The sequence below is a fragment of the Amphiprion ocellaris genome, chromosome 9 (genome assembly GCF_022539595.1).
Source record: "Amphiprion ocellaris isolate individual 3 ecotype Okinawa chromosome 9, ASM2253959v1, whole genome shotgun sequence".
Classification (NCBI taxonomy): domain Eukaryota; kingdom Metazoa; phylum Chordata; class Actinopteri; family Pomacentridae; genus Amphiprion; species Amphiprion ocellaris.
In genome coordinates, this window is record NC_072774.1 from 31,202,475 (window position 1) to 31,230,154 (window position 27,680).

At 38.5% G+C, this 27,680-nt stretch overlaps 1 protein-coding gene across 1 annotated transcript; it reads right to left on the reverse strand.

Annotated features, from left to right (window-relative positions):
• Window positions 1-640: 640 nt before the first annotated feature.
• On the reverse strand, window positions 641-16,350 carry dpys (dihydropyrimidinase). The gene is made up of 9 exons (XM_023289488.3): window positions 15,971-16,350; window positions 13,158-13,316; window positions 12,835-13,014; window positions 11,054-11,243; window positions 10,607-10,763; window positions 10,235-10,376; window positions 8,418-8,560; window positions 2,917-3,124; window positions 641-739 (listed from the first exon to the last, which is right to left on the reverse strand). The coding sequence occupies exons 1-9, from the start codon at window positions 16,220-16,222 to the stop codon at window positions 680-682; spliced, it is 1,491 nt and encodes a 496-aa protein (XP_023145256.1). The 5' UTR covers window positions 16,223-16,350; the 3' UTR covers window positions 641-679.
• Window positions 16,351-27,680: the final 11,330 nt, after the last annotated feature.

Here is a 27,680-nt window from a genome sequence, read left to right on the forward strand (position 1 = left end):
TTGGGTCATTCAAGTAAATCTTAATACTTTCATGCGTGTCAGTGTATTTTTAGGGAATATTTCATCAAAGGGAAAAATGCTGTTGGGTGAGAAACATCAGCTCTGTTACCAATGGCAACAAACATTTAGTAAAACGGGGCTAAGACATTTTTTTTTTTTTAAAAGCTCTGAAAAAGAAGACTTTTTTTATTGCTGGTTTTTTATTGGGTAATTAACAATATGTAAAACATATAGAATTACAAATATCTAGTCAGAGTACATGTTTAAATCACACATAAGGCCTATTTTCACTGCCTACAGTGAGTTACTTGATTACGTAATACATGTTTAAAGTAAATTCAGCAGCAGAATGGGTTCTACTGACTTGTGTACTGAGCAGAGCTGCCCTGGAAACCTCACACAGCTGAGAAACTAGAACACGGTATTATCTTCCAGCAGAACATTGACCTATAGGTGCTGGTCAAGGTTGACCTACAGGCCAACCCACCCCACCAGTACTGCACACAGAGATTTAAATGACTGAATGACCTGCAGAAATATGGTGAAACTGTCACATTTTTAAAATACAGAAACCACTCGGAGGATGTTTATTTGTGTTTGTGGCTTTGTTAGTTTCTGGATTGTACTGGAGACGCACAGATGGAGATTCAAAATGCCTTTTATGTTCTCAGCCAGTTGTTCATACAGAAATGACTTTGCCTTCATAGGGTTTTCTGATCACAGCTGTAGGTTTTCCCACCTGCAGGCCAAATGCAAAGCAGAAAGAAAGGTTTATGTCAGCTTTGTGTGGCTACAAAAGCTCATCAAGACCTGGCTGTTTAAATTCAGCCAGAAAGTGACAATTCTCTCAGAACTGTTGTACAGATAAGTGCTCTTTCTGTCCTCCATATGCAATTTAGGATGATAATTTAGTAACAAGAAATTACTGATTGTGCAAAACATTATACATATAGACTGTGTCAAAACAGCATTTTTTTTCAATCTTACCTTTTTAGTTCACCATTGTGTGAAATATTTTAAATCTATTTTCTTCCTGACAGATTAGAGGATCGATACCCCTAGCTCTGTTCAAACATAATAAATCAATAACAAACAAGTCTTAAGTAGACCTCCTTAAACATGGAATAACTCTTTTAGGCATTCTGGGTGCAGGTGAAATTGTATGTATGATCACCTTTAAAGCTCATATAGCGAACTTGCTAGCAAACATAGCAACCATGAGTTGAATTTTTGTTTCCACGAACTTCTTAACCCTTGTGTCGTCCTGCGGGTCAAAACTGACCTGCTTTAAAGTTTGAAAATGTGGGAAAAAATACGTATTTTCAAAGTGAAACTTCTGATGTCCACATTTTCAACTTTTGGGGAAATCTGGGGAAAAAAAAGAAATGCTAAAAATGTTTCTTAAGAACATTCACAAAAAAATCAACCAAAATCCAGCGAAATTCGCTGGATTTTGGTTGATTTTTTGGTGAATGTTCTTAAAGAAAATATTACAAGTTTTACTGATATATATGGAATTACTTTGGATATTTTAAAGATTTTTTGGGAAGTTTTTACTAATTTTTTGAAAATATTTAAAAGAATTTTCTTGCCAAATTTGGGGGATTTTTTTTTAAATAAATCTTTTAAGGGAAACTTTTAAGGAATTATTGGAATTTTCTTCCTGAAGGTTTTGCAAATTTTCAGAAATTTGGGGAATTTTTTTGCTGAAGTTTTGGATTTTTGTCAGACAAGAAAACTAGGTTTTTTGGTGCCTGTAAATGAGGACAACAGGAGGGTTAACAAAAAATATCTTGCAATGTAGTAGCTAAGTGCTGTTTACCAGCTAGCAGCCAGCTGTTCTTAGGGGATTTAAAGCTTTTTCAATGAAACTATCTACCTGCATTCGCTAAACATTTTCTATAAGAGCAACAAGAGCAAACTGCTACAGTGTTACAATAAAGTTGCAAGAACAGAAAACCAAACCAGTGAGCTGAAAGATGCTAAAATACTCTGTAGAGCTGAGGGGAGCTAAACAGTCAGGCAATTATTCTTTGTGGCTTTGTTGCTATATGTGACCCACTTTAAAAAGTACTTCCATAATTAAGTAGCTCACATACCGTCCCAGCAAGCACGCAATGATTCTGCAACGTTGACTAATATTACCTATGAGTTCTGATATTACAAAGAAAATGTTGCAACCTAAGATTCAAAAAGCATTTTAAGGATATTTATTGTTTCAAGTAATGTTCCTATGATGTTAAAAATGAACTAAGACAGAAACTATTAACATTTTGAATATGTTTGTAGGATGCTGTCAGATTATGTTACATGACAGCAAAAGAAGAAAATTCTCAAACCACCATCTATAAAGTTATTTTCAAGATGTTACTGAGGCTTCAGAAGACAGAATGTGTTTTTGTAAATGTTCTTCTAATTCAATATATACATTAACAAAGGTAGAACTTTTGGCTTCAATATTCTGGGTATATTTTGGGGATGATGTTGTTGGGAGCTTTCTTCTATAAAACGTCCCCACAATGTTACATAATAACAAAGGAAAGACATTGTCATTGCAACATTCAGGAAATGTTTTAAGAACATTTTTACAGTGTCTTTCCACAGCCTTTAAACAGAGCATTCTGGGAACTAAAAGAAAACTTCCTGTTGATCTGTTGTTTAGTACAACCTTGTAGATCTTTCGTAGAATATTTTTAGAACAAAAACATTCCAGCTTGGATGATTCCTGTATATTGTTGTCTAGAATTCTACCCTATTTTTGACACAGAATGCAAACTCCGTGCATCTAGTTACAAACAGGAGCTGATTCCAAAGACAGATTAGAGCACATGGTGTAAAAAGCTTGTCTTACACGGTGACATATTATTAAATGTAGTTTTATTTTTGCATCACTGGAACTTGTGGTTCTTTACTGACCTGATCCCGTTGCTTGATTCTTTTGTAAACAAACTCAGAGAAGGGTTTTCTGTGGATGAATCTGCCGTGGCCTGGGGACACATTCAGCTGACCGTCTTCATAGACCACTTTGCCTCTGGATATGGTGATGACTGGGACACCGTGGCACTCCATGCCCTCGAAGATGTTGTAGTCCACAGCCTGGTGGTGGGTCTTGGCTGATATTTTCCTACAAAGATACAACTAGAGGTTCAAAAACAGTAGAAAGCTACTTTGCTGCTAAACTTTGTGGTCACATGGAGGACTTGGGAGAAATAAGGTAATACAAAAAAAGAAAACATAAACTCATTGTTGAATCTTAATGTGTTCTATTATAATCTGTAACTGATTGAATCAGGCCAAGACGTCCTCAAACTCAGCATCGACTTACTGCAGCTCGTTCGCTGTGCAGCTATATTGAATACCCTTTAAACTGCCTCTTAGTGAGAAAATGTGTTGAAATGAGAAACTGAGTGATGAACAGTTTTAATGTGATATATATAATATGATGTATTATTTACAACTTTTGCTCATGTGATGCTCTCTTTTCTTAAAGGCTTACTAAGCAAATAATCCAAGCTCCGTTCAGTCAATAAAAAGGCACCTCAACATTTTCAGTGCTGCTTATGACATTATTGTGGCATCTATCCAATGCTGCATGAGCACTAGAATATTGCAGCACAGTCAGTCCTGATATAACAAAACTGACTGCGCAGGCTGGAGTTGGATGATGAATATGAATGAGTTTTGATGAAGAAACTCAACAGAGGCTGCACTTTCAAGTTTTCCCCAAAATAAATTTAGCATATTTGCAATGGAGTTCAGTGACAGAAATGATTAAAAGAATTTCAATAATTTATCTAAAAACACTCCTGGTAAATCTATGGCAGGAATGACTTTATTCAAGATTTATACCCTACATTTCTATCAAAGCATCACACTGTATACTGCATATTCATCACAGCAACAGAACTTCTTTTTCCTGCTGGATAGCACACAGCTGTTAACAATCTCCCCATTTTCATGCAGCCAGTGTTGGAATGTAAATAGATATTAATCTATATAAACTTTATTAAGTTAAATATAAACTTAATTTTAGGGATTTTTATTATACTATTCATCATGTAACTCACATTTATAGGTACTAATTACGTTGCATATTAAGATTATACATGCAAAATATATGATCAACTTAAAAAGTGCAGCATACATTAAAACACTGGTGATACTGATGCAGTAATACTGTTGCAAGAAAAAGTATATGAACCCTTTGGGATTACGTGGATTTCTGTATAAATTGGTCATAAAATGTGTTCTGATCTTCATCTAAGTCACAACAATAGACAAACACAGTCTGCTTAAACTAATACCGCAGAAAAAATGATATAATTTCATGTTTTTATTGAATAAAACATTCACAGTGCAGGGTGGAAAAAGTATGTGAACCTTTGGATTTAATAACTGGTTGACCCTCCTTTGGCAGCAATAACCTCAACCAAACATTTCCTGGAGTTGCAGATCAGACCTGTACAACGGCCAGGAGGAATTTTGGACCATTCCTCTTCACAAAACTGTTTCAGTTCAGCAATATTCCTGGGATGTCTGGTGTGAATCGCTCTCTTGAGGTCATGACACAGCATCTCAATCGGGTTGAGGTCAGGACTCTGACTGGGCCACTCCAGAAGGAGTGTTTTCTTCTGTTGAAGCCATTCTGTTTTTGATTTACTTCCATGCTTTGGGTTGTTGTCCTGTTGCATCACCCATCCTCTGTTGAGTTTCATTTGGTGGACAGATGGTCTAAAGTTTTCCTGCAAAATGTCTTGATGAACTTGGGAATTCATTTTTCCATCGATGACAGCCATCCATCCATCCATTCCCTGAGGCAGCAAAGCAGCACCAAACCATGATGCCCTCTCCACCATATTTCACAGTTGGGATGAGGTTTTGATATTGGTGTGCTGTGCCTTTTTTTCTCCACACATAGCACTGTGTGTTTCTTCCAAACAACTCAATTTTGGTTTCATCTGTCCACAGAATATTTTGCCAGTAGTGCTGTGGAACTTCCAGGTGCTCTTTTGCAAACTTCAAACATGCAAAGTTTTCTTTGGACAGCAGTGACTTCCTCTGTGATGTTCTCCCATGAACTCCATTCTTATTTAATGTTTTACTTATTGTAGATTTGTCAACAAATAATGGCTGCATGTGCCACAGATTTCTGTAAGTCTTTAGCTGATTCTTCTTCAACTCACTGAGCATTCTGCGCTGTGCTCTTGCAGTCATCTTTACAGGACGACCACGCCTGGGGAGACAACAGTGCTGAACCTTCTCCATTTGTAGACAATCTAGCTTACCGTGGACACATCAACATCAAAGCTTTTAGAGATACTTTTGTAACCCTTTCCAACTTCATGCAAGTCAACAATTCTTGATCGTAGGTCTGAGCTCTTTTCTGCAAGGCATGGTTCACATCAGGCAATGCTTCTTGAGAACAGCAAATTGAGAACTAGTGTGTTTTTTTTTATCAGGCAGGGTAGCTTTAACCAACACCTCCAATCTCATCACATTGATTGGACTCCAGGCTGGCTGACTCCTGGTTCCAACTAGCTCTTGCAGAAGTCATTAGTCTAGGGGTTCACATACTTTTTCCACCTTGCACTGTGAATATTTACATGTTGTGTTCAACAAAAACAGGAAAACATGTCTTTTTGTGTGGTATTAGTTTAAGCAGACTGTGTTTGTCTATTGTGATTTAGATGAAATCAGAACACATTTTATGACCAATTTATGCAGAAATCCAAGTAATCCCAAAGGGTTGACATATGTTTTCTTGCAACTGTATACCAGCCACAAGGCAATATACCTACGTATACCAGCATGTATAGGACTTTTTTTTGGCATTTTACATTTTTGTTGGACTTGTACTGTTATGTTGACATAAACCTGAAATAATCAATTTTACACCTTTTAGGCATAGACTGTAAAAGAATTACAGTCTATGGAGGAAATTTGAGTTTACGGTGAATGAGTCACGGCTGCTTTGTACATACAACCTGTCAATCATTCCAGACCAGATTGTCAATCAAGCAACATGTCCCAACATTTTAACACCTTATATATAATTAATTAGAGTTTTTTTTCAGACAGACCACCAGATCTCTTGGTTTGGCCGGGGAAGTTAACAAAAAAAACACATCTTGATGTGTAGAAAAAAAGTCTTTCATGATTGTGGGTGTAGAATTGCTGTCTGTGGTTCCAGGACTTTTTAGAGCCAGCCCCTGATAGCAGTAGTGGTATTGCAGGTTTTTCACACTCCCGGGTTGGCTTAACTTTTCAGTGCCGGTTCCTACGTCCATCTTTCTTATGTAGTCTATACCTTTAAGTTATTAGCAAAAGCTGCAAATGCCTGTAAAGTGCAATATTTGCTTGCATTTTAACTCATTATTGCAACATTACTCCTCCTACTCCTGAAAGCATCCAGCTGCTAAATGTTGTTCAGTATTCTCTAACTGCATTAGGTGCTAGCTTCCCTTTGTGTAGGATTGGGTTGTTTCACTGAAAAGAGTCTTATGCATTGATTGAAAATGGTTCTAAAAGCACCAACATGTACCAAAACTAACAACAACTATGAGCTGCAAGACATGTATGTGGTTGAGTTGCACCTGGAGCTGATAATTCCCTGGAGGTTTATCATTTCTAGCGACCGCTTTCACATACAGTTACGCAACCCACTGGTAATATGAAATGATAGATTATAGCTACTTTCTATAAAGGCTCGGTACATTTCCACCACTGCACATGGATAGTAGCAGTAGTAACCTAATACAGATTCTCCTTAGGGAGATTGAAGGGCTTTCTGGAAACTGTACAAAGTCTCTTTATAATAAAATAATGAAATGCTCTGCACAGTACAGACTGATGATGCCTAACAAATAAATCCTATCTGCGCAAAAGACAAAATCAGCAGGGATCAGTAAAATAAGTCTGAATCAGCCACTTCCTTGAAATGCACTGAATTACTTTTTTTTCCTGGAACCTTTATTCCTCCAATGACACAGACTCACAAACATTTCCTGTTGATATGAACAACCAAACACCATGCCTAGTGTGCACTGACAAAAACAAGATGTGTCCTCATTATTCAAGTAGCCCAATTATGAAAAAACAAGGCAATGGAGTGTGCTTCCACGGCGTTTGCAGTTATGCAACTGTTTGTGGCCCCCAGTCCCGGATGTTATGAAGCGACACTTGCGCTTCGGGCAATTAATTACGCAGTTTCACAGATGAATTCATGGCTGCAGCAATCAAACATGAGGCGCTCTCATGCTTGAAAAGCATTATGACATACACAGACATGCACACATGGTAAAGACAGAACATGGACAGTCAGATAAACAGGTGATGTCCGGGGACGGCAGGCCGTGAGGTTCAAAATACTGTTAACTACTCCACAGTGATACTTGTGAAGCTCACACAAGCTTTTTTCTGTGTTACCAGTGAATTCATTTACAGGAAATTACACCGGCGTGTAATGTGTTCTTCTCCAATTCACATCAGCAGTTAGTGACCTCCCTGAGGGGTTCAGCCCAGATCCTCTAGCAAACAGAGCAGTGCTGTGCCATTCTGGGTTACATAAGCCCCAGTGTGCTGCAGTACAGAATCCAAACTGTCCTCTGTGTCTGAGCACAGTCCCCACAGAACAGCATCTGCTCCATGTCTAGTTAAAATGATAAAACGAAAAGAAGCAATGATCACTTTTTACATGTAGTCTTATGATATTTTGAGCCAGTCACTGAGAATAGCCTTAATACTGCATGTTCAGTGCTGTGATGATTGGTTTATCTCCCACGTGAAATATTCGTCATATTTAAGAACCTCACCGCGACCCCTCAGCATTGTCTCACTGATGCATTTGCGCATCTTGCTTATGTAAGTGTGTTAAAATGCTTTCCTAAAAAAATAACCAAACATAAGAGAGAATTCATCATTTCTGTTTTTACTGCGTGATGATTTGATTCATATGTAAATGGTGTTATGCTTTAATTTGAAGCTGAAGATAAGTGATGACATACCCCGACTTTTGGATGGAGCACAGACGTAATCAGCTTATGTGGTGGTTTAGTGTGTGTGTGTTGAGGTAGCAGAAGATGAAAGATCATTTCTCTTTTTAGTTGCCTGTATCTGTAGCATAGAAGCTTTACTAAACTTTAAAGCCTTCTCTTATTTACCAAGTGCTTGACACCTTGAAGACGTGCTTTCATGTTTGTCCAGTGTTTCAGCAGCACCATAGAAGCTGCTGATAAAATGGAAATGTCTGAGTTACATTTTTATAAATACATGCCACTACTTGATGTGTGCATCAGGATTTGCATTGGAATCACACCCATTTAAACCTGTATACACACACCATCCCAAGGCTTTCTTTTGCTGTTCAGTTCCAAAAGCTTTCCTCCGTACTGCTGATTGGCTGCAGTCGGGGTCCTCACCTTGTCATCTTGGGGTCCCATATAACCACATCAGCATCCGAGTTCTTGGCGATACGGCCTTTCTGCGGGTAGAAGTTGAAGATTTTTGCTGCGTTGCTGCTGGTGACAGCCACAAATCGATTCTCGTCCATTTTGCCGCTGTGCTGAGGGGAGGAAAAACGCACAAAGCACCCCAGTTTGAGTAAGGGGGCCACAGTGGATGACAACAATATACAGAATTAGCAGACAAAAGGTCAATGCTTAACTGTGCAGCAAGCAACTCATTTCTGCCAAAATATCATCTAATGTGTGATTTGTAAGCACTGTTGCACGTAGTAAATCTTTCCAGTGGCCTTGGGGCTGCCGGGCTGATACACTCTCCCCACAACAACGAGAAGAAAACGCAGTGTCTGCACTCTGCAGCAATATGCAGCTCAGACAGTTTATTGCCTTTTCAGTTTGTATTGTACAAAAACAAAGTTGCATTTCACCCAAATAAAGATGAGAAATATGAGTAATATGAGTCAATACATTTTAAAAAAGTTCATAATTAGCCTGACATGAAACATCAGGATATACTGCCATTCAAAAGTTTGGGGTCACCTAGAAATGTCCTTATTTTTGAAAGAAAAGCAGTGGTAATGTGGTAAATGACTATTCTAGCTGGAAACAGCTGATTTTTAATGGAATATCTCCATAGGGGTACAGAGGAACATTTCCAGCAACCATCACTCCTGTGTTCTAATGCTACATTGTGTTAGCTAATGATGTTGAAAGGCTAATTGATGATTAGAAAACCCTTGTGCAGTTATGTTAGCACATGATAAAAACATGGAAAACGTGAAGTTGTCTGGGTGACTCCAAACTTTTGAATGGTAGTGTATTTCTCTTTGAATTTAGCACCTAGCTTCTTGTTTGTTTATTAGATTATGAAGCTGTTTGTGAAAGACTTTATCACTTTAGCATCTATTGGGATTTAAAACATTTGTACCAAATATACTGCAGCCTAATAAGCGTAAAGATGCCTGACACAAACTTGGAGAAAGTACAAACTGTGAGCACTCGCTTGCTCTCTAAACTGCAGCATCTCTGCACCTGAGTCGTGACCACACACTCACAAAGAAAAGTTGTCTGTCATCAGCATTGTTCTCCAGCTCTTCCTGTTTGAGAGGATATAGGGCAGTGTCCAAATTAAGGTCTTATTTTAGCTCTGCCAGTAAAATTATCTTTAAGAGACAAATTACATTCTGTATCATAGGCTCTAACTGATGATTAGAAAAGCCTTGTGCAGTTATGTTAGCACATGATTAAAAGTGTGAGTTTTTATGGAAAACATGAAATTGTCTGAGTGACCCCAAACTTTTGAACGGTAGTGTAGATTCATGTCAAAAACATGCAATGGCTGCACATTTTGTGTCTGTGTGTAGTCAGGGCCCCAAGTCATGATGAATATTAACAACATGATATGAGCAAAGTGGCCTGGAAGATCCTAATCACTTTATTTGATATTGCCCCCCCTACCCCTTGATCAAAATATGGCCTCAATCCACAATGAGTAATCAGCCATGACTATGCATCACACTTAAAAGTATCAAGCCAAGATGCAAATACATGCAAATACGGACTTTTAAAGCACAAATTAATTCATGATTATGTTGTCATTTGCCCTTTTGTATGTATATCATCTTTACATCCAGCCCACTGCAGACTAATTACATGGATATTGATCGGAAGCAGCAAAACAGCCATTGCCAGCAGCTAACAGTTCAATAATGTGCTCTTTAAGACTCTTTGTTGATCAGTGTTAGGTAAAGTTCAGTAATATTATCAGGACATACCACTCCTTTCTCCCAGATCACAGACATCCTGTCCTCCACACCATTCACTCCGTTTGGGATCTTGGTGAAGTTGTCTTTGCCCACAGCTTTCTGGCACACAGAGAAGGTGCAGTTGTCCGTCCCTGTCACACTTAGATCATCACTAGCACAAAGAACAGAATAAAAAAATTATGAACCAATAACACTACTGATGCTGAAAGAAACAAACAAGTCAGTTCAGGGAGTTCTGCCCTGCATCTTTTCGTCTATCCACCTTCTGTGCTCTAATATTTTCAGAAACCACAATCTCCAGAATATAAACGTCAAATTCCAAAGCACATTAAAGCATGTTGACTGGACATGATTGGCTGACACACTTTCAGCTGCGCCTACTTGGCCAGTAGGTCCATGAGGTACCCAGGGGTGCTGGGATCAGGTCTAAGAGGAGGACCCATGACAAAGGCAGCAGCATGAGCCCAGTCTTTGTTCCAGTAGTGGGTACCATCGGTGCCCAATCCAGCTGCAATTGGCTCCCCAAACACCACACGGCCTATTGAGAGCAAAAGAAAAAATCTAACTTCATATGATAATGCCAGAGAAAACTCCATCTGCTGAGGAAGGTCAGAGAATAAGATTGGAAACTGCAGGGTTAGCTTAGTTTCTCAGTGGCTTTTCCACCAAGATAAGAAGAGAAATCATGTGTAAACACTGAATAATTGAACATTTCAGGCATGAAAAATATCAGCACTGTTATTGGTTGTGGTGCTTAAAAGGCCACGCAGGGCCATCAGCTCTCAGCCTGCCCTCTTTAGACAGCAGGTGGCAGCAGTCCACGCTCACCATCCCTGCGTGCGTCAGACACCACCTTGGCGGCAGATTTACTCATGACATGGACCACGTAGAGCGGGCAGTTGACAGCGTGGGCGATGGTGATGGCTCGTTGGGTGGCCTCGGCCTCCACCTCCTCTGGTCGACACAGTTCATGGCCCTCGGGCCCCGTGATGCCCATAGACAGCATCTTCTTGGCCCCCTGCCGAGTCCCAGCGGGGACGGAGACAACAAGGCAGCACAAAGGTTAGAAGAGATGGAAGGTTAATGCAGCAGAGTGCCTGTCCAAGGCGGAGAGGGAGAGACTGTATTTGCAATAAATGTAGTTACAGTAAACACACAAACACTCTACTCTTGAAAACTGAAATGAAAAAAATAAAACATGCAAGTGTGATTGAGAGCATGGGTCAAAGCAGTGACTCAGTTTTATGTTGTGTAGACATTCAACACCTATAGCAGCAGTATTCATGTGATTCTCACCACAGCAGAGGCACGAGTTGCTTTTCAAGCATTTGCTGCCCCCTAGTGGTGGTTTGTCACTATGACACTTGATAAAAAGGCATCCTGGAAAATTCATCCATCCATCTATTATCTACATCGCTTAATCCTCTTAAGGTCATGGGGGGCTGGAGTTTATCCCAGCTGACTGAGGGTGAAGGCAGGAGACACCTGGACAGGTAACAGTCTATCACATAGAGACAAACAATCATACTCACATTCACACCTACGGACAATTTAGAATCACCAATTAACCTCAGCATGTTGTTGGACTGTAGGAGGAAGCTGGAGAACCTGGAGAAAACCCACACATGTACAGGAGAACATGGAGACTCCATGCAGAAAGATCCTGGGAAGGCCGGAACACAAACCAGGGATCCTCTAGCTGCAAGGCTAAAAGTGCTAACCACCAAGCCACTGTGCAGCCCACTGGAAAATTCAAATTATGACAAATAACAGGCATTTTCTCTGTTTCTGAGAGCAGCAATAAATACATTGTTAGTTTCCTATTTGTTCCAGGAAATCACCATGAACAATACTGTCATACTAGAACCGTTTAATGTGTGTCATTAATTACATCTGTGTGTTTCCTGATACAATATCAAAACATCTCTGGTGAAGGTTTTCAGGAGCAGACTATGGATGAAGCGATAGCTGCTCACTGGATTCCATCACTTCTCTGAATACTCGCTGCTGCTGCAGCACACATTCAACAACTTTAACACACCCATTCATTCAGAATTCTTAAACCTCATCTTTAATTGAAATGGCAATTTCTGCATTGCTATTACTGAATACTACTAAATTTTCCACTCAGACTCTTGCTGCCATAGCCTCTGTTCTTCTTTGGTCACAAAGTGGACCCTAGCTGCCATTAGGGTGAAACATTAACAAATAATTACTTGTGGACTGTGGGTGTTTACGCACAGACACTACTAACCCAGTCTGACCTAACCAGACTTTCCTCAACAGACAGGAAAACAGCCTGAAAGCTTTTATTGAGGACACAGATTTTGTTGCACTGTGGGAGAATTTAGTACCCACCCAAGCGAACAAATAGGTTTTTACTAGTTAAATTCTAACCACCACATTGCTCAAGCTTGGAAAGGAATGCTACTATAGGGAATGCATAGTAGCAGCTGTTTCTCCTTAAGACATCATAAAACATACTTCATCTGGAGTTTATTGTGAAAAGTAGGGGGAAACTTTTCAACAGAAGCAACCCCTTCTTCACTGTGTGTGTCCCTCTATTCTCTTAAAAGCATGAATAAGTAATTACATTTGAACATACTGACCTCTGCAATCAAATCTCCATTCTCAGCATGCACCTGAGCTATAGCTCCAACCTCCTTACACTGGGCGAAGGCAGCATATAGCTGATCATCCTGCAGCATGAACACATCTTTATAGGCCATAAACATCTTGAAGGAATTTATTCCTTTCTCCTTGGTCAGAGTCTCCATCTCCTCCTTGACCTGAAGAACAAATTAGAGAAATACACGGAGCTCTGAGTGGAGGGAAATCATTTGTGGTCACAGTTTATTCAGAACTGGCTAATCTACATGTCAATTATTTCACTCTGATAAAAAAGGCACAAAATAATAATCTAGTCCTTCACCTTGTCACTCCACCACGTGACAGCGACATGCAGTGAGTAGTCACAGCAAACTTTGCTATCAGCTATCTTACGCCAGCGGTCGTAGGCCTCCAGGAGAGACTTTCCATTTTGGGGGATAACAAAGTCCAGGATCATGGTGGTCCCTCCTGCTACAGCAGCCTGGTGAAATGCATACATTGCCATAGAGGTATAAGTTAAAGAATAACTAGCAAAACGTATAAATGCACAAAGGAAAAACATCTGAATAAATAAAACAACTCAAATTGTTTCCTGTTTGTAGCGCAGTTGTTGCATATAGAGACTTACAACACGGCCTGAAAAAAACCAATACAGATTATGTGGTGCGTGCTTATTCTGCATGAATCTTAGATGACAAAGGTCAAATGACAGACATGGATCAAAGGCATGTAAGAAAACAGTACAGATGGTAAAACCAATTGTGAATAGTGTTTTATATACTGCAATAACTTGTGGCTCTTTTTCAGCACACAGTGATCTCGATCAAATACTATCTGTTGTTTTGTGAACCTGTATCAGTGAGGACAGTCAAGCAGCTGTGCACATTGATTCACACTGACCCCTACTCAGATCAATATCTGTAGACGAGTAAGATATGGGAAGAAAAAGTCTTTGCAAACTTTTCTAGATACATGTTACATTATATGCTGATTTTATGGTAGAAAAAGATAACATAAATAGCATACAGTGTAATAAAGTTGGCCTGACATCTGTTAAAATGTGAATGCTGGGTTTGTATTCATTGATTCAGCATGATGGCTATCAGTGAGACTGTAACCTGTGTTGTATAGCTGGTGAGAATTTGCAACACATTTTTGAGATGTTTCCCTTTAAAACATGATGCATTCAGGGTCTCTTTGACACCTCATTGAAAACAACACTCTTCTAATGAAGAGACATACACTACTGTTCAAAAGTTTGGGGTCACCGAGGCAATTCCATGTTTTCCATGAAAACTCCCACTTTTATCCATGTGCTAACATAACTGCACAAGGGTTTTCTAATCATCAATGAGCCTTTCAACACCATTAGCTAACACAATGTAGCATTAGAACACAGGAGTGATGGTTGCTGGAAATGTTCCTCTGTACCCCTATGGAGATATTCCATTAAAAATCAGCTGTTTCCAGCTACAATAGTCATTTACCACAATAACAATCTGGACTGGATTAATTTAATGTTATCCTCATTGAAACAAACTGCTTTTCTTTCAAAAATAAGGACATGTCTAAGTGACACTAAACTTTTGAACAGTAGAGTACCTCTAATGACAGTTGTGTAGCAGCTATAGTTAAACTGTCGTGTGTAAACATGTGTGAAACAAACAGCAGGATAAATGGTTAACAGTCAAGTAGAGCTGCACTCTTACACCTTGTTCCAACAACTTCACTGTCTAGCTGTGTGTGAAATGTCCTTTACCACAACATATTAACATATTAAGTCAGACAAGTTCAAAACACACTTCTAGTGACAACCTTCAAAATAAAACACCAACATGAATGTCAAATTACAGGAAAGATGACGCTAAAATGAAGTTGTTATAATAGGAACTCGTTTAAAAAAAAAATTCAGTAAAGATGTAATCGAAACACCATAAATCACAATTTCACCTGCATCAGTTAATGTCATTCCGTTGCTTGATAACAGTGACATGAAATTCTCAAGGGCCAAAAGAGGGCTTACACTTGTTTCACTATTTGTTTCACGTTTTAGATCTAATTTATCCAAATCAGTATTCCATATCCCCTACTTACATTTTGGAAATGTTATTAAGCTATTTGTTCCAATTTGGTTTAAGTTTTTATGTTGCTGTTTTTTTTTTTGTTAATTATGTTTTTTACAGGGATTGTGAACGATGGCAAACAAATTAAATCAAGAGCAAAGAAAGTGAATACTAAATCCCACCCTGTATATCTAATTCACAGATATCCTAGTTCAGTGGACATTTATCTAGAAATGTGGACAACCTGGTGACGTATTATTATAGGATGAGATAAAATAAGACTATATTGATACCTTGGAGGGAACTCACAAACTACCCTAGAGTATATCAGATATATTTTTAATAAAACTCTCCACATGATAATTAATGCATTGACAAATAATATATCACAAATGTCCCAGATGCATGATGAAAACTTTACTTTTGATACTTTTAATGACTCCAAATATCTGAATGGATGCTCTTTACCTAGAACATGTCAGATAAAAGACCTGTATTTCTTCCACCAATAGTAGCATGTACTCAAACTTAATTTCCCAGCCTTTGAGACATTTGAAAATAGGACAAAATGTGTTCATTTTTGCTTCTACTGGATTACTGCTTGTTTCAGTATAGCGACAAATCCACAAAAAGATCAACCTCTGGGATATCATCAGACTGAAGACACATGCTGCACCCACTGTGTCAATCTTTTAGTTTTATGATATTTAAATAAATGCTTGGATAAAATTCACAGTTGATGTAGTTTAGAGAAACAAGAGCCAATACTGTCCACCTCTAATAATGGAAATATGGATGCAAACTTGCAAATCTAAGTTGGATATGAGGATGAATGTGATGCTTATGACAATAATATTACTGTTGCGATAATTACAAGCGGTTTTACTACTTAAACACTTAACAACGTATATTAACAAGAAGTCCTGAAAGGTAAAGCATCGAAATAAGGAGAAGACAAAATAATGGGGCTCTACAGCAGCGTTTTAATGTGACACCGTCCAACCTTCCGGCTCTGCTTACATCCGCCTTGACGGATCCTTTCCTACCAGATCCAGTGTTACTAATGTGATACCTTGGTTCCGATGTGGAAGTCATCCACCGCCGTGGTGCCCATGAACGCCAGCTCCATGTGCGTGTGCGTGTCGATGCCGCCCGGAATCACCAGTTTACCGGTGGCATCGATGACCCGGACCCCCGCTGGGATCTGAAGGTTCCGTCCAACTTCAACTATCTTCCCATTCTCTATGTACACGTCGCTGATCTCGGAGCAGTCCTCGTTCACAACTCTGCCTCCTTTAATCAGGATCCCGCTGGGTTGAGCCATTCCTGCTGCGCGCAGTCACACGGTCTAGTTTGGAGGGAAGAGACGGAGTTTGTGCAAAACTCAGCTGCGCACCGAAACTGTGTCTGTAGTCAGGAGGATCCAGGAGGTTCGCCAAAGTAGGCAGGCCAATTCCAAAGCAGCCCAGATGCGGATCTAGATCTGATCCTGGAACAGTTCCTCCTGTCACACTCCCCTTGTTCAGTGTTTTGCAGTGACTGTAATGAAGTAAATAATGATTTACAGCACATTGGCAGCTGCAATGGATGAAGAGATCATTTTCAAACAGATAAAAGCCTTTCATTTCAAATTAATAAACCAACAGCCGTTTGATTGCAATCTACTGATTTTACAACAAATTGAAAAAAATGAGCTATTTCGTGAACAGTTTAGAGTCCATACTGAAAAAATAAACTAATTTAACCCTTAGATGCTCCAGTGATTGGATCTACAATCTTCCATTAGTGGGTCAAAAATGACCCGTATAAGAATTGATGCGCTTTCATGCCATTTTTGTCATTTTGGTTCAGAATAATAATTTGTATTATTGTTTGTATTATATTTTTGTCCACACAAGAATGATTTCATGTTTGAAATAAATTTATTTTTCACTTTATAACAGATCTGAACATTTTCATAATTGAAAAAGAAGAATATTACACAGAACAGCAATAGAAGAATGTCAACATCCATTTTGTTGACATTTTCCACTTTTTTCCTCCAGCTATTCTCCATCCTTCCAAATCTGTTCACTGCATCACCTCTTGGTGATGATATTATCAGTGATAAAGAGCGTGGAGTAGTAATACAAATATTACAATTTCTTTAAAAGTACAAAAGGTAACTTAAAAATTGAAATGGAATGACATCCAAAACATGTTTTTTAAAGAATAGCTGGAAAATGAAATGATAAAAAAATTTTCATTACAAAGATATTGTAAGAAAACGACCTCAGCGGGTCATTTTTGACCTACTTATGCATCTAAGGGTTAAGAAAAAAGAAAATCACAACCAAAACAATTGTTTTTGTGAATAAACCTTTCCCATATTGTCTGCACTGGTTTCAAATGTGCAGCTCATCCAGCCTGTTGAATCTGACTTTAAGTCCCGGCATTTGAAGTCATTTTATTCCACAAGCCTGCGTTAAAAAATATGCATATGCAGGAGTCCATGTTGGCGTATAATAGAAGTCATGGCTGGACTGACTGGCTAGGAGGCAAAAATGGAGCTGATGTCCTCTGCTGACCCCTCTGTTCCATCCACTCTGTCAGAGCTGGGCTACCAGCCGAGAAAACAGCCAAGGTTCACTCAAATTGGTTCCGTTTTTTTTTTCTGCATGACAAGTAATTAACACACAGAAAACCTCAGCCAAGGTCATATTTTCCATCATAGAAGAACTGTTGAGGCTGTATCTGACAGTTAATTTCATAATCAGTATATCTGACATTTGCTGCCTTTAATAATTTGTGTTCAGTGTATTAAATGTCAGAAAATAGTGGAAACTCAACCTATTAAAGCACTTACACTACTGTTTGTTTGTTTGTTTTTTTTGCTTTGTTTTACCAGCAGTCTAAAAACAAAAGTTTGAGATTATGATATAAAACATAAGATATTGGCAAATATTTACAACAGTTGATTTTTGTCCCTGCAACCAGTCACAAGCACTGTTGTTACTTTACACCCCATAAATGCAAAATAAACTGAAATAATTAAGGATAAATTCAAATTGCGCAGGAGATTCTCTGTAAGAGAGATTTCAATTCATACAATAAAAGTCAAAAGTTTGGACACCTTCTCATTCAATGCTTTATATTTATCTGTATTATTTTGTACATTGTAGATTAATAGTGAAGATTAACACTTTTTTTGTTTACAACATGAGTCCATATGTGTTCTTTTATAGCTTTGATGTATTAATATACAATGTAGAAAATAATTAATTAAAAACCATTGAATGAGAAGGTGCGTCCAAACTTTTGACTGGTAGTGTAAGATTGTTTAGACTTATTAATTTAGCTGCTTAAATGGTGTAAAGGCCATTTTAGTGCATATTTACCTTAACACAAACCTAAGTACAATATTGGAATTAATAGTAATTGCAGAGGCTTGGTAAATGCAACATTGTGGATGAAACATACTCTACAAATATAAAACCTTTCTGAATATCAGATTTAATCTGTAGTTGTGCTGGAAACATTACTTTTTCTTTGTCCGTTTTTGCTGGTTCTCCACAGGGGTTTAGACATGTGCATGAGAAAATGCTAAAGGACCAATAGCTCCCTCTAGTAGTAGGACTGAGACATAAAGTAAATGTTCTATAACAGTAAGTTGTGCTTCTCATTCACATAAAAACATTAAAACAGTATTTTTTTAAAATGACTATCAGACACCAGTGTCCTAATCTCCTGCATCCCTGAGCCAGAACAGCTGAAAGTGTGCAAAGTGAGACACAGAGATCATCTGTACAAAAAGGATAAAAGTGCAGCTCCACAACAATTGAAATATCACAGCTTTCAACACAGTCTTATTAGAATTATCTTTTCAATAAATATTTAGTCATATACATAAGGTGAACTGAGACCTACTAAGAAATTTTCAGGTTTTATAGTCATTTTATGTTTACATTCAGACATGTTTGGAATTTCAGACACAATTCCATGAGTCCCTTCATTCGTACAACATGAAGATGATGTGAAAATGCAAAAACTCAAATATGCCATATGGCCCTTCAAAATTCAGGAATGTTTTAAATGTCAACATTATCAGAAGGGAGCTGCAGGCACTCCTGAAATAGCGTTGTTGTCTGTTTGTTGGTTTAACTCTAAATGAGGCAGGTGAGAAAAGATGTGTGTTAAAATATATCAGTATGGAACATTAATAATATGTAAACTATTCAGAGCTTGAATACAAAAACAGCTGTAAAATGCACTTTCCCATTCATCAGGTCATTGTTCTTTGCTGGAAGGAATCAGAATTAAATAAGCAAAGAAGCAGCAAGTGAATTTGCAATCGGGTCTTTTTTTTGTACAGGTCAACGTGTACAAGCTAAAACATTAATCACTGGATTTTTTTTTGCTGTTTTATGGTTGTAGTTGTTTGCAGCAGTGGAAGGAGACAGGAATAAGTGATGGGAAATGACATGCAGCAAATGATCCTGACAGTCAGGAAGCAAACCAGAGATTCATGCTTAGGATGTTTGTGCTCTAATTCATTGTATGGTAACGCATTTCTGTGCATTCAAATTACAATAACATTTGAACCTGTGATCTTCTGCATGCACCTGTATGTTGAATTTAAAACACATGCACATTCTGTGTAATTTCATACAGGCTTTATTCATACAAACAGATGGAAAGAACAGCTTGGTGTACTGTATATACTGTACCGCCATCGCAGTAATTAACCTAATGCAAAACATCTGTCTTCCTGACACAACATCATACTCAGGGGAATTGTGGTCCTACAGCACTTATGGACTACAAATATGGGGGGAATGTACAAGCAGAATTCAAAGCAAAATGGATCAATGCTGTCAGGATTTACATGAAAATATAGGGAATAACACTCACATCAGAAATGTCCAGAGTTATTGAATTGTTCATTTTTCTACTACTTACTACTGTTTTTGTCCTTATTCTTCTCCAGCTAAACCAGAGAAATAATAAAAGCCGACATGTTGCCTCAGTGATGCACTTTTAGTTATATTAGGGTTTCCATAACTCTTCTGGTCTCTGTTACAGCATTTTGACTCTTGGCAACAGAAAAGTGAGAGTAATTGAAAACAATAGCAGTGGAACTGTGACATAATTAGAATATTTAGTGAAAACGTCTACTAGAAAATAGCACATCTTGGGGAGCGTGGCCGTTTGCTCTGTAAACCTGTGACCTCAACCATAAAATAAAACGATTGTGCAATTTGGAATTGTTTATGTTAAATATTTTTCTTTAAATCCCCACAAAACAGCACGTTTCTGATAATGCTGCGATAGCCCTGGAGCATGCAACTGCCTCTCTTTCATGAAGAGTTGTTAGCCACTGGGAGAGATTAATATTTTACTGCAGTGGATTGGTTGTCTGCACCGCATCAGTCCAGACAACTTTTCTCATCCATTAGTGTATTACGAAAACAAGACACATTGGAGAGACAAAGATGCATGCGCTGGTGAGATAAGCGCACGCACAGGGCTTAGGAACACCTAACCTTCACAGTTGCAATAAACAATAACATGTGACTTAAGAGGATTTACATAAGATGAGAGGAGTAATCAGAGGGAGTGAAAAACCAATGAGGCAGCAATGGCATCTCCTCAAAAGTCTCTGTGTTGCTGAATGAGAAAGTTGCCATTCTGCTGGATTTGGAGCGAGGCTCTTGTTATCATTTTATTTCCCCTACCAACGCTACAAACCGACACAGATGTCACGTTCTTTTTTTTGACTGAACTGAAATGCAGTGAGCTCGGCTTCAAGTGTTGACATGGTAAAACTCTGGCATTAGAAGGGCAGAGCGTGCACAAAAAAGTGGCATAAGATAATGCTCAGGCAGATTATCAGTGCTGTCTGCAGCAAGAGGCTTTTTTTTTTTTTTTTAACCGTGTTTGTGCTCAGATTCACATATCATACCGCAGCTGCAGCAAATGTGTGAGTAGGACAGATCTGCAAAAGAAAAAAGGCGGTGATACAGCAGTGAGTTTGTAATTTCAGTAAATGTTTTAAGGATATTCTTTGGGCAAAACAAAGAGGAGCCTTTCAAAGAAACAAAATGTTCCCTGTTTCTCCTTTTCTACTATCTTATCTGATGTGATTTTTATTTTAATCTAATCTCATCAGACTTGTTTGTTGCCAGATTAAATGCATATATCTGCTTTATATCTTTATCTCTCTTGCAGCCAAGAAACACACTAAAATGAAATCAAAATGGCTAAATGCAGTTAGATGATGTGCTTCTCTGTAGTACCGTGGATTTTATAATCCTGTACTGTATGCAGACACTCACTGAACCAGTAACAACAACCTGCCCTTTATTACTCCATCAAAAAATGGAGTTATGTGTCAATCGGTGTTGATTTGTCTGTCTTTTGTCTGCCTGTCTGTCTGTTAGAAACATTACTCAAAAACGGAATAACAGATTTGGATGAAATTTTCAGGGAAGATCAGAAATGACACAAGGACCAAGTGATTAGATTTTGGCAGTGATGCTGCTTATAGTCTGGATCCAAGGATTTGTTAAAGATTTCTGTTTTGTTGCGAGGATAGCAGCACGGCGTCACTGTAACCATGACAACAAGGGAACACTACATCAGCTGCCTGCTGATGATCACATGATTGTTATCCTACTACAAATCCACCGCTGAGGACTTATCAGGACTTATCCATCGGAAATCATACAAGGAACAATTGATTAAATTGTGGGGGTGTTTCTGAGTCCCATCAATTCCTGCCACCTGCTACATATTTAGGTCATGTGATTCAGTATCCGTACATAATGTACACATGCATAACACACGCCTGTGCTCAGAGCAAGGTCATTGTGTTTGTGGGTTCATCTGTATTAAATGGACACATTCTATGTTGTAGTGATTTCTGATCATCAATAACTAATAAACTAATGCTACATTCAAAAAAAATGTTGCATTTCTAACAATGCTATATGGGGGAATCAACAGCCTTGGTGGAACATTATGCTCTCTGAGTGCTTTTCTGGTATAAAATTGTGGAGATGATAATGGACTTCAGGAAAAGACCCTGCCCTCATTCACTTGGCTCATCTGCTACAATTTATACTCTCTGGGAGTTGAAGATGGTCAGAAAAAGTCTCAGCAGAGGATGTAGGACAGCTGCCGCTACTGTCCTACACACCTCACCACTGTCCTGTACATATCACTCACAGTTAGGTGAAGCTTTAAGAAGATTATCAGCTCCACCCTGCCCACCCTCCAATACTTGTCCACCTGCCAAGGGAAGAATTTCAGTGCACATTCCTCCCATCTGAGGCAGGCAAGTTATTTTATCTCCTCTTCTGTCTAGTATGTTCTGAAATGCTACGTTAGAGGAAGACAGCGGGTATAACACACTGATGAGCCATCCACCATCCATCCATATGTGTCACTACAGTTCCCCCCCAAAAATTACTAAATTATTAGTAATTCTACAGAAATGTACAGCATGTTCAGACCAAAATCTACAAACATGTGACTTGTGCTAAATTGTGCAGATGTTTTACCACATTCGTTTATAATACAGGCTGTTTCATAGAGCCACCCCCAGCTCCATGTATAATTAATTGTACAACTGCACATATAGAGCATTTTTCTAATGTGTCACACACTTTGTCAGTCTCAGTGCAATCCGAAACCAAACATTTTTGCATTCTGCTTGTAATCACTTTGACCTATTTATAGCCACTGCATTATTGTTTGCTCCACAGCTTATTCCCTGTTTCTGTTTGCACAGATTTGATATATTTGTTACTGTTTGAATTATTTTAATTGTCACTTTTTTAATCCATTTTATTAATATGGCTGTGCATTCTTTTCACATCATGCAAGCACATTATGTGAGCATTCATAAGCAACAAACCTGATTCTGAGTCAGTATTCACGTACGCAAGCAAATGGTCCAGGATTGCATTACCACTAATTGCAGCCCAGATGGCAGTGTTCTCCTCAGGTTGAAATGGAAATGTGACCTGCAGTTCTGACTGCTCAAATGTTTTACTGTACAATAGGAAAATGCTCAACACAATTACGCTGGTAGACAAAAATAATGCTCTTGTAAGGCAGATTACTGTGTGATCTAATAGGACGGCACAGTTTTTAAAGAAGCATTTAAGTGAATTGCAATTACAGCAACATCAGGGACATTTTTAGAATATCTTTGTCACTTTAAAACATCTCAGATATTTATGTAATTTTATTATGATTTGTTTTAGAGAGCAACTAGAGGAGTAATGGTCACAAAAGAAGAAACCAAACTGAAATGGTAGATGCCTTTACAAATGTTATTTTTGGCACCAACTGAACGATTTCTTTGAAGGTAACTTACAGTGTGCAATTAATAAAAAATATCCATGTAATAAGGCTTCAAATGTGACATAAAGTGATGTAAGATTCCCTGACATATTGCCTCCGAAGACACTAGGAAGTCTGCAGCTACTTCAAAACATTTGTCAGTCACATTGTTGCAGCTCAAGCATCACAAGGCAGCTGTTAAGCAGACTCTAAAAATGTTAAGCTTCCAACAATGGGAGGCAGAAAATGTGAAGGGAAACAATTAAATTACGCCTTGCATGAAGTTTGCTTTTCATTTTGTGAGGCAAATTTAGTGCCATGGTTAATCATTATGCTGTTGAACACGATTTGCAAAAATATTCAAGAGCTTTATGTGCCTCAGTGCCCCTTCTGTATTGAAAAATAATGGGCCTCTATCCAATTAAAAACTGCATTAAATCTCTAAAGTATTACATGCACTTTACTGGTATCTCTCTGATTAGGCTTTTCTGCATGTGCAGATGCTGACAGCACACTGAGAAAGGGAGCTTTGACTGACTGCTCCCTTTAAAATCTAGTTCAGGAGTCCAGGATTTTAAATGGATAATGAAGGTGCATGCGTGCATTTATGCTGAAAAATGATTTTTTTTTTTTCATCAAAATCATCAATCTGGAAGAAATTTCTGAGGAGGGGAGATCAATTTGAACTAAACACACACAAAAGTGACATTAATAAAAATGGAAACCTGTTTCATGCTATCAGACTGTCAACATTTGATCATCGTTTGCTATTTAAACACCATTTTTCATCAAATTCACTTTCAGGTGCTGAACAAAAAAAGGAATAATTGAAGGAAATCTTCGTGACGAGGCTGAATGCTGGGTCCGCATTATGTATTGGGATGTAATAACAGCACAACGAGATTTTTGTATTCATCACAGGCCTTATGTTTTGATTCTAGCATTGATAGGCAGTGATTCATTGTTCCGCAACAGAGGCACCAATCCAACATGTGAATGGATGATTTATGTGACCATCTGTTTTGTTTTGATCATAATTTGATTATCTCTTTTTGTGGGATGACTTTCCATGTCAAGACCCATTTTGTTGCACACACACACACACACACACACACACACACACACACACACACACACACACACACACACACACACACACATTGTACAAGTCCACACCCCTCACATGTACATGCGCACACCCATGCACAGCGCGACAAACTTTGGAATAATTGAGCCTCCTACATGATCACTGTCTCAAACCCCACAGTCACACATTCACACCCTCCGTCTCTTAAAAACTGACCAAATTATGATTACAAGTAACAAGTAGGATAGTTGTACAACCGACTCACTCCCACTATCTATTTGTGTTAATTAAAAGATTTGCAACTACATGTGTCTGCAGATAATCAAAATGTCTTCTGCAGCAGCACTCCCAGATGCATCGGCACTCCAGAGCTCATTTGCTTGCTGCGATCTCATGTTTGTTTAGAATTAATCAATCTACCCACAATTGAGTTAATTAATTAGTGTTTTAATGCTACTCTTTATAATTGCAGTCAGATGAGTCTGCAGACAAAGCAATCACATTAATGCAAATACAACAGATAATTGTTATCCAAACTTCCTCAGCAGCAGCAGCAGCAGCAGCAGCAGCAGCAGCAGCAGCAGCAGGGGAACAGCTCTTACTGTACCGTCGAGCTCGTTGTGAGGAAGCACTAGATGGCACCATTGAGCAGAGTTTCTCCTCTCTGTCCTCTTGTCACTTCCTGGATATTGTTCAATTAGCTGTCCTATACTGTCCTCAGTATGCGAGTGCACATATGCATGGAGGAATAGATGGCACGAGGCTGCCGTGATAGCCTTACTTGCAGATGAATTAAGCGGTGAAACAAAAGGTCTCCAACAAGTGCAACATCCTGTTTAAAAAGTGATATTTCACATGTATCTGGTGCAAATCAAAGGGGACACTTTCTGTGTGTCTCCTCGCTGCCGTGATAGTGTTTAATTTTTCACAAGAGGCATCAACAGGGTGACCTTAGAAGCTTCTTTCACTAAATGTTCTTTTCAGGAACATTTTCCACAAAGGCTGCTCAGTGTTTAGAGCATCTGTGTCCCACTACATCTATGTAAAGTCTGACTTCCTGCAGCGAGCGTTTGTTGGACAGAAAAGAGCAAAATAATTGAGTAAATACTGTATGCTTTCAGTTTCTTATTTTCTGCAAAAATAAAAAATAAAAAAATTCCAAATGTGCTCTTATTGAAGTATCCGTTTCTGTAGGAGAGAAAAAGTTTTGCTTTGTTTGCACTGTTACTCCTTAAAAACTTTCCATCATTCAAATTTTATTCAAAGCATCTTCATCATCATTATCATCACCATCATCACCATCATTAACCGCAGCTCATTTTGAATTGCGAGGCTTTGTAGAGTACATTTTTGTTTACCCAGTTCCTGGTGTTTTTCAGGAATATGCTTGTATCATTCGGCAGCCTCTCAGCAAGAGCCATTATTCCCTCATCTCTTTAGTTTATCTCCTCTGATGATCTGCTCAGATAGATATGACAGCTGAATAAATATGCAAACGTAGTGCGCGGCTCCACACTTCACCACAGAATTTCTATTATGCTCTCAGATTTAGAGACGAACAGTATATTGCGATAACAATGGGACTCTTTGGGGATTTGGATGAATGGGTCTTTTTTTTTCTTCTTTATCATCTTCTGATAAACTATGGATATCAGCTGAAAAAATCGAGACACTTCTTACTCATTCGCTAAGACTAATTAAAAATCTCTTTTTACAAATCTGCTGTTGATAGTTTCTGAAGAGTTCTTTGAATATCAGAGTATAAAATGGGATTCATAAAATCACACTTTCAGTAATTAACTTCAGTCAGCAGTGTCGTGTCTTTTACTCTTTTACCAGCTCTGCTGCGTCCTTCAGAATCTGTTCCATTTGAAATAAAGATGAAGTGATCACAACACAAATATTTCCATCACTGTGACCTAATTACCTGCAAGGTTTTAGAAGGAGTGAATAGAATGACACAAACTGTTACATCAGATCATTAGTGAAATGTGAAACTTTTATTCAATAGAGAAAAAAAAGATAATATTCCTTTTAAAATTTTATTGCAGCTGACCTCAGGTTCTTTCATTCACTGTTGTGGCTTATTATTTCAGCATTCAAAAAGGAAAAAAAATGTGCATATGTTTGTCCTTAAGACACATTTGATTTTTATCTTTTAATAAAATAAGTATCAAAAAAAGAAAATGTGAAAAATATTTTCATTAAAAAAAACATTGACAATCCCAGGCTGCATCACTGGTGCACTGCTGGACTTGTGGGCATATGTTGCCTTTTTATAGCATACTGGTGACTATCTCAGCTCTAATACTTTGGGCTTTCGCCTGGCCCCCAGCTCCCAGCATGCTTTGAAACATGTAAGTCTCTTTTCAATCAGTTTTTGAGCATGGCATCGATACTGGCTACATTTGTGGCAGAGGAGGCGCTTTGGCAGCTTCGTTTGAAAAGAATTGCCATGGGAGGGGTCGGCTTGACCCAGCTTTAATGCAAAAACTGAAAAAGAGAGAGGAAACAACAACAACAAAAAGCTACTATATATAACCAAATCTGCAGCTTACTCAGAAAACACATGATAATGATATCCTCTTAACACTCCTTGCTGCAGAATTACAGCCCTCACGGCAGCAGGGGCCAAGATTCAAGACTAGAGAGAAGGCGCAGTTATTACAGCACAATCATTATGTTGTGACTGTGTTTCTGGCCCCGTTCACCTTACTTGGTCAAAAGATCAACACTACAAAATTAGCAATTAACCAAGCAATGCTGACTCCTTCCTCAGAAAGGGTGCATTACCCTAACATCCTAAATAAGCACTTGTAAATGTGATTATTTTCCTGTTGGGTTGGTGGTTTCAGGGGATTTGTTTCTGCACTTCAGTTGCATTAATTGAGCCACAAATGCAGCGGTTCTCCCATATTTCTGCCCGTTTACTGAAGAGGCGGTCACAATGCTCCCTCCAGAGGAACTGGAACTTTTCTGTGCCGCATGTAGCTGCTACTTCCTCGTAAAAATACTCTAAAAATAGATATATCTTCCTTGACAGGTTTCTTGTTGTTTTTGTGAAATCTTAATTAGTGATTAGTTAGAATAATTCTCAAACTGCTTCTTTTTTCTCAGTGGAGGATGGTCTGTTATTTTAATTAAGCAGAGGTCAGATTTATTAACTCAGCAGGAGTGTGTTGAGTGAAACTGTGGAAATCAGCAATGATGTTACACGTCGTGCCACTCAACACGCTCATGTCGCTGCCTCCCTTCTCCACCACACTGTGAAGCAAGGCAGGAGAGGAGTTTTGTTTTATGTTATGTTTCTCACTGATTCCTTTTGATTAGTTATTTGATGCTGTCTTTCCATCCCTTTTGCTCCTCC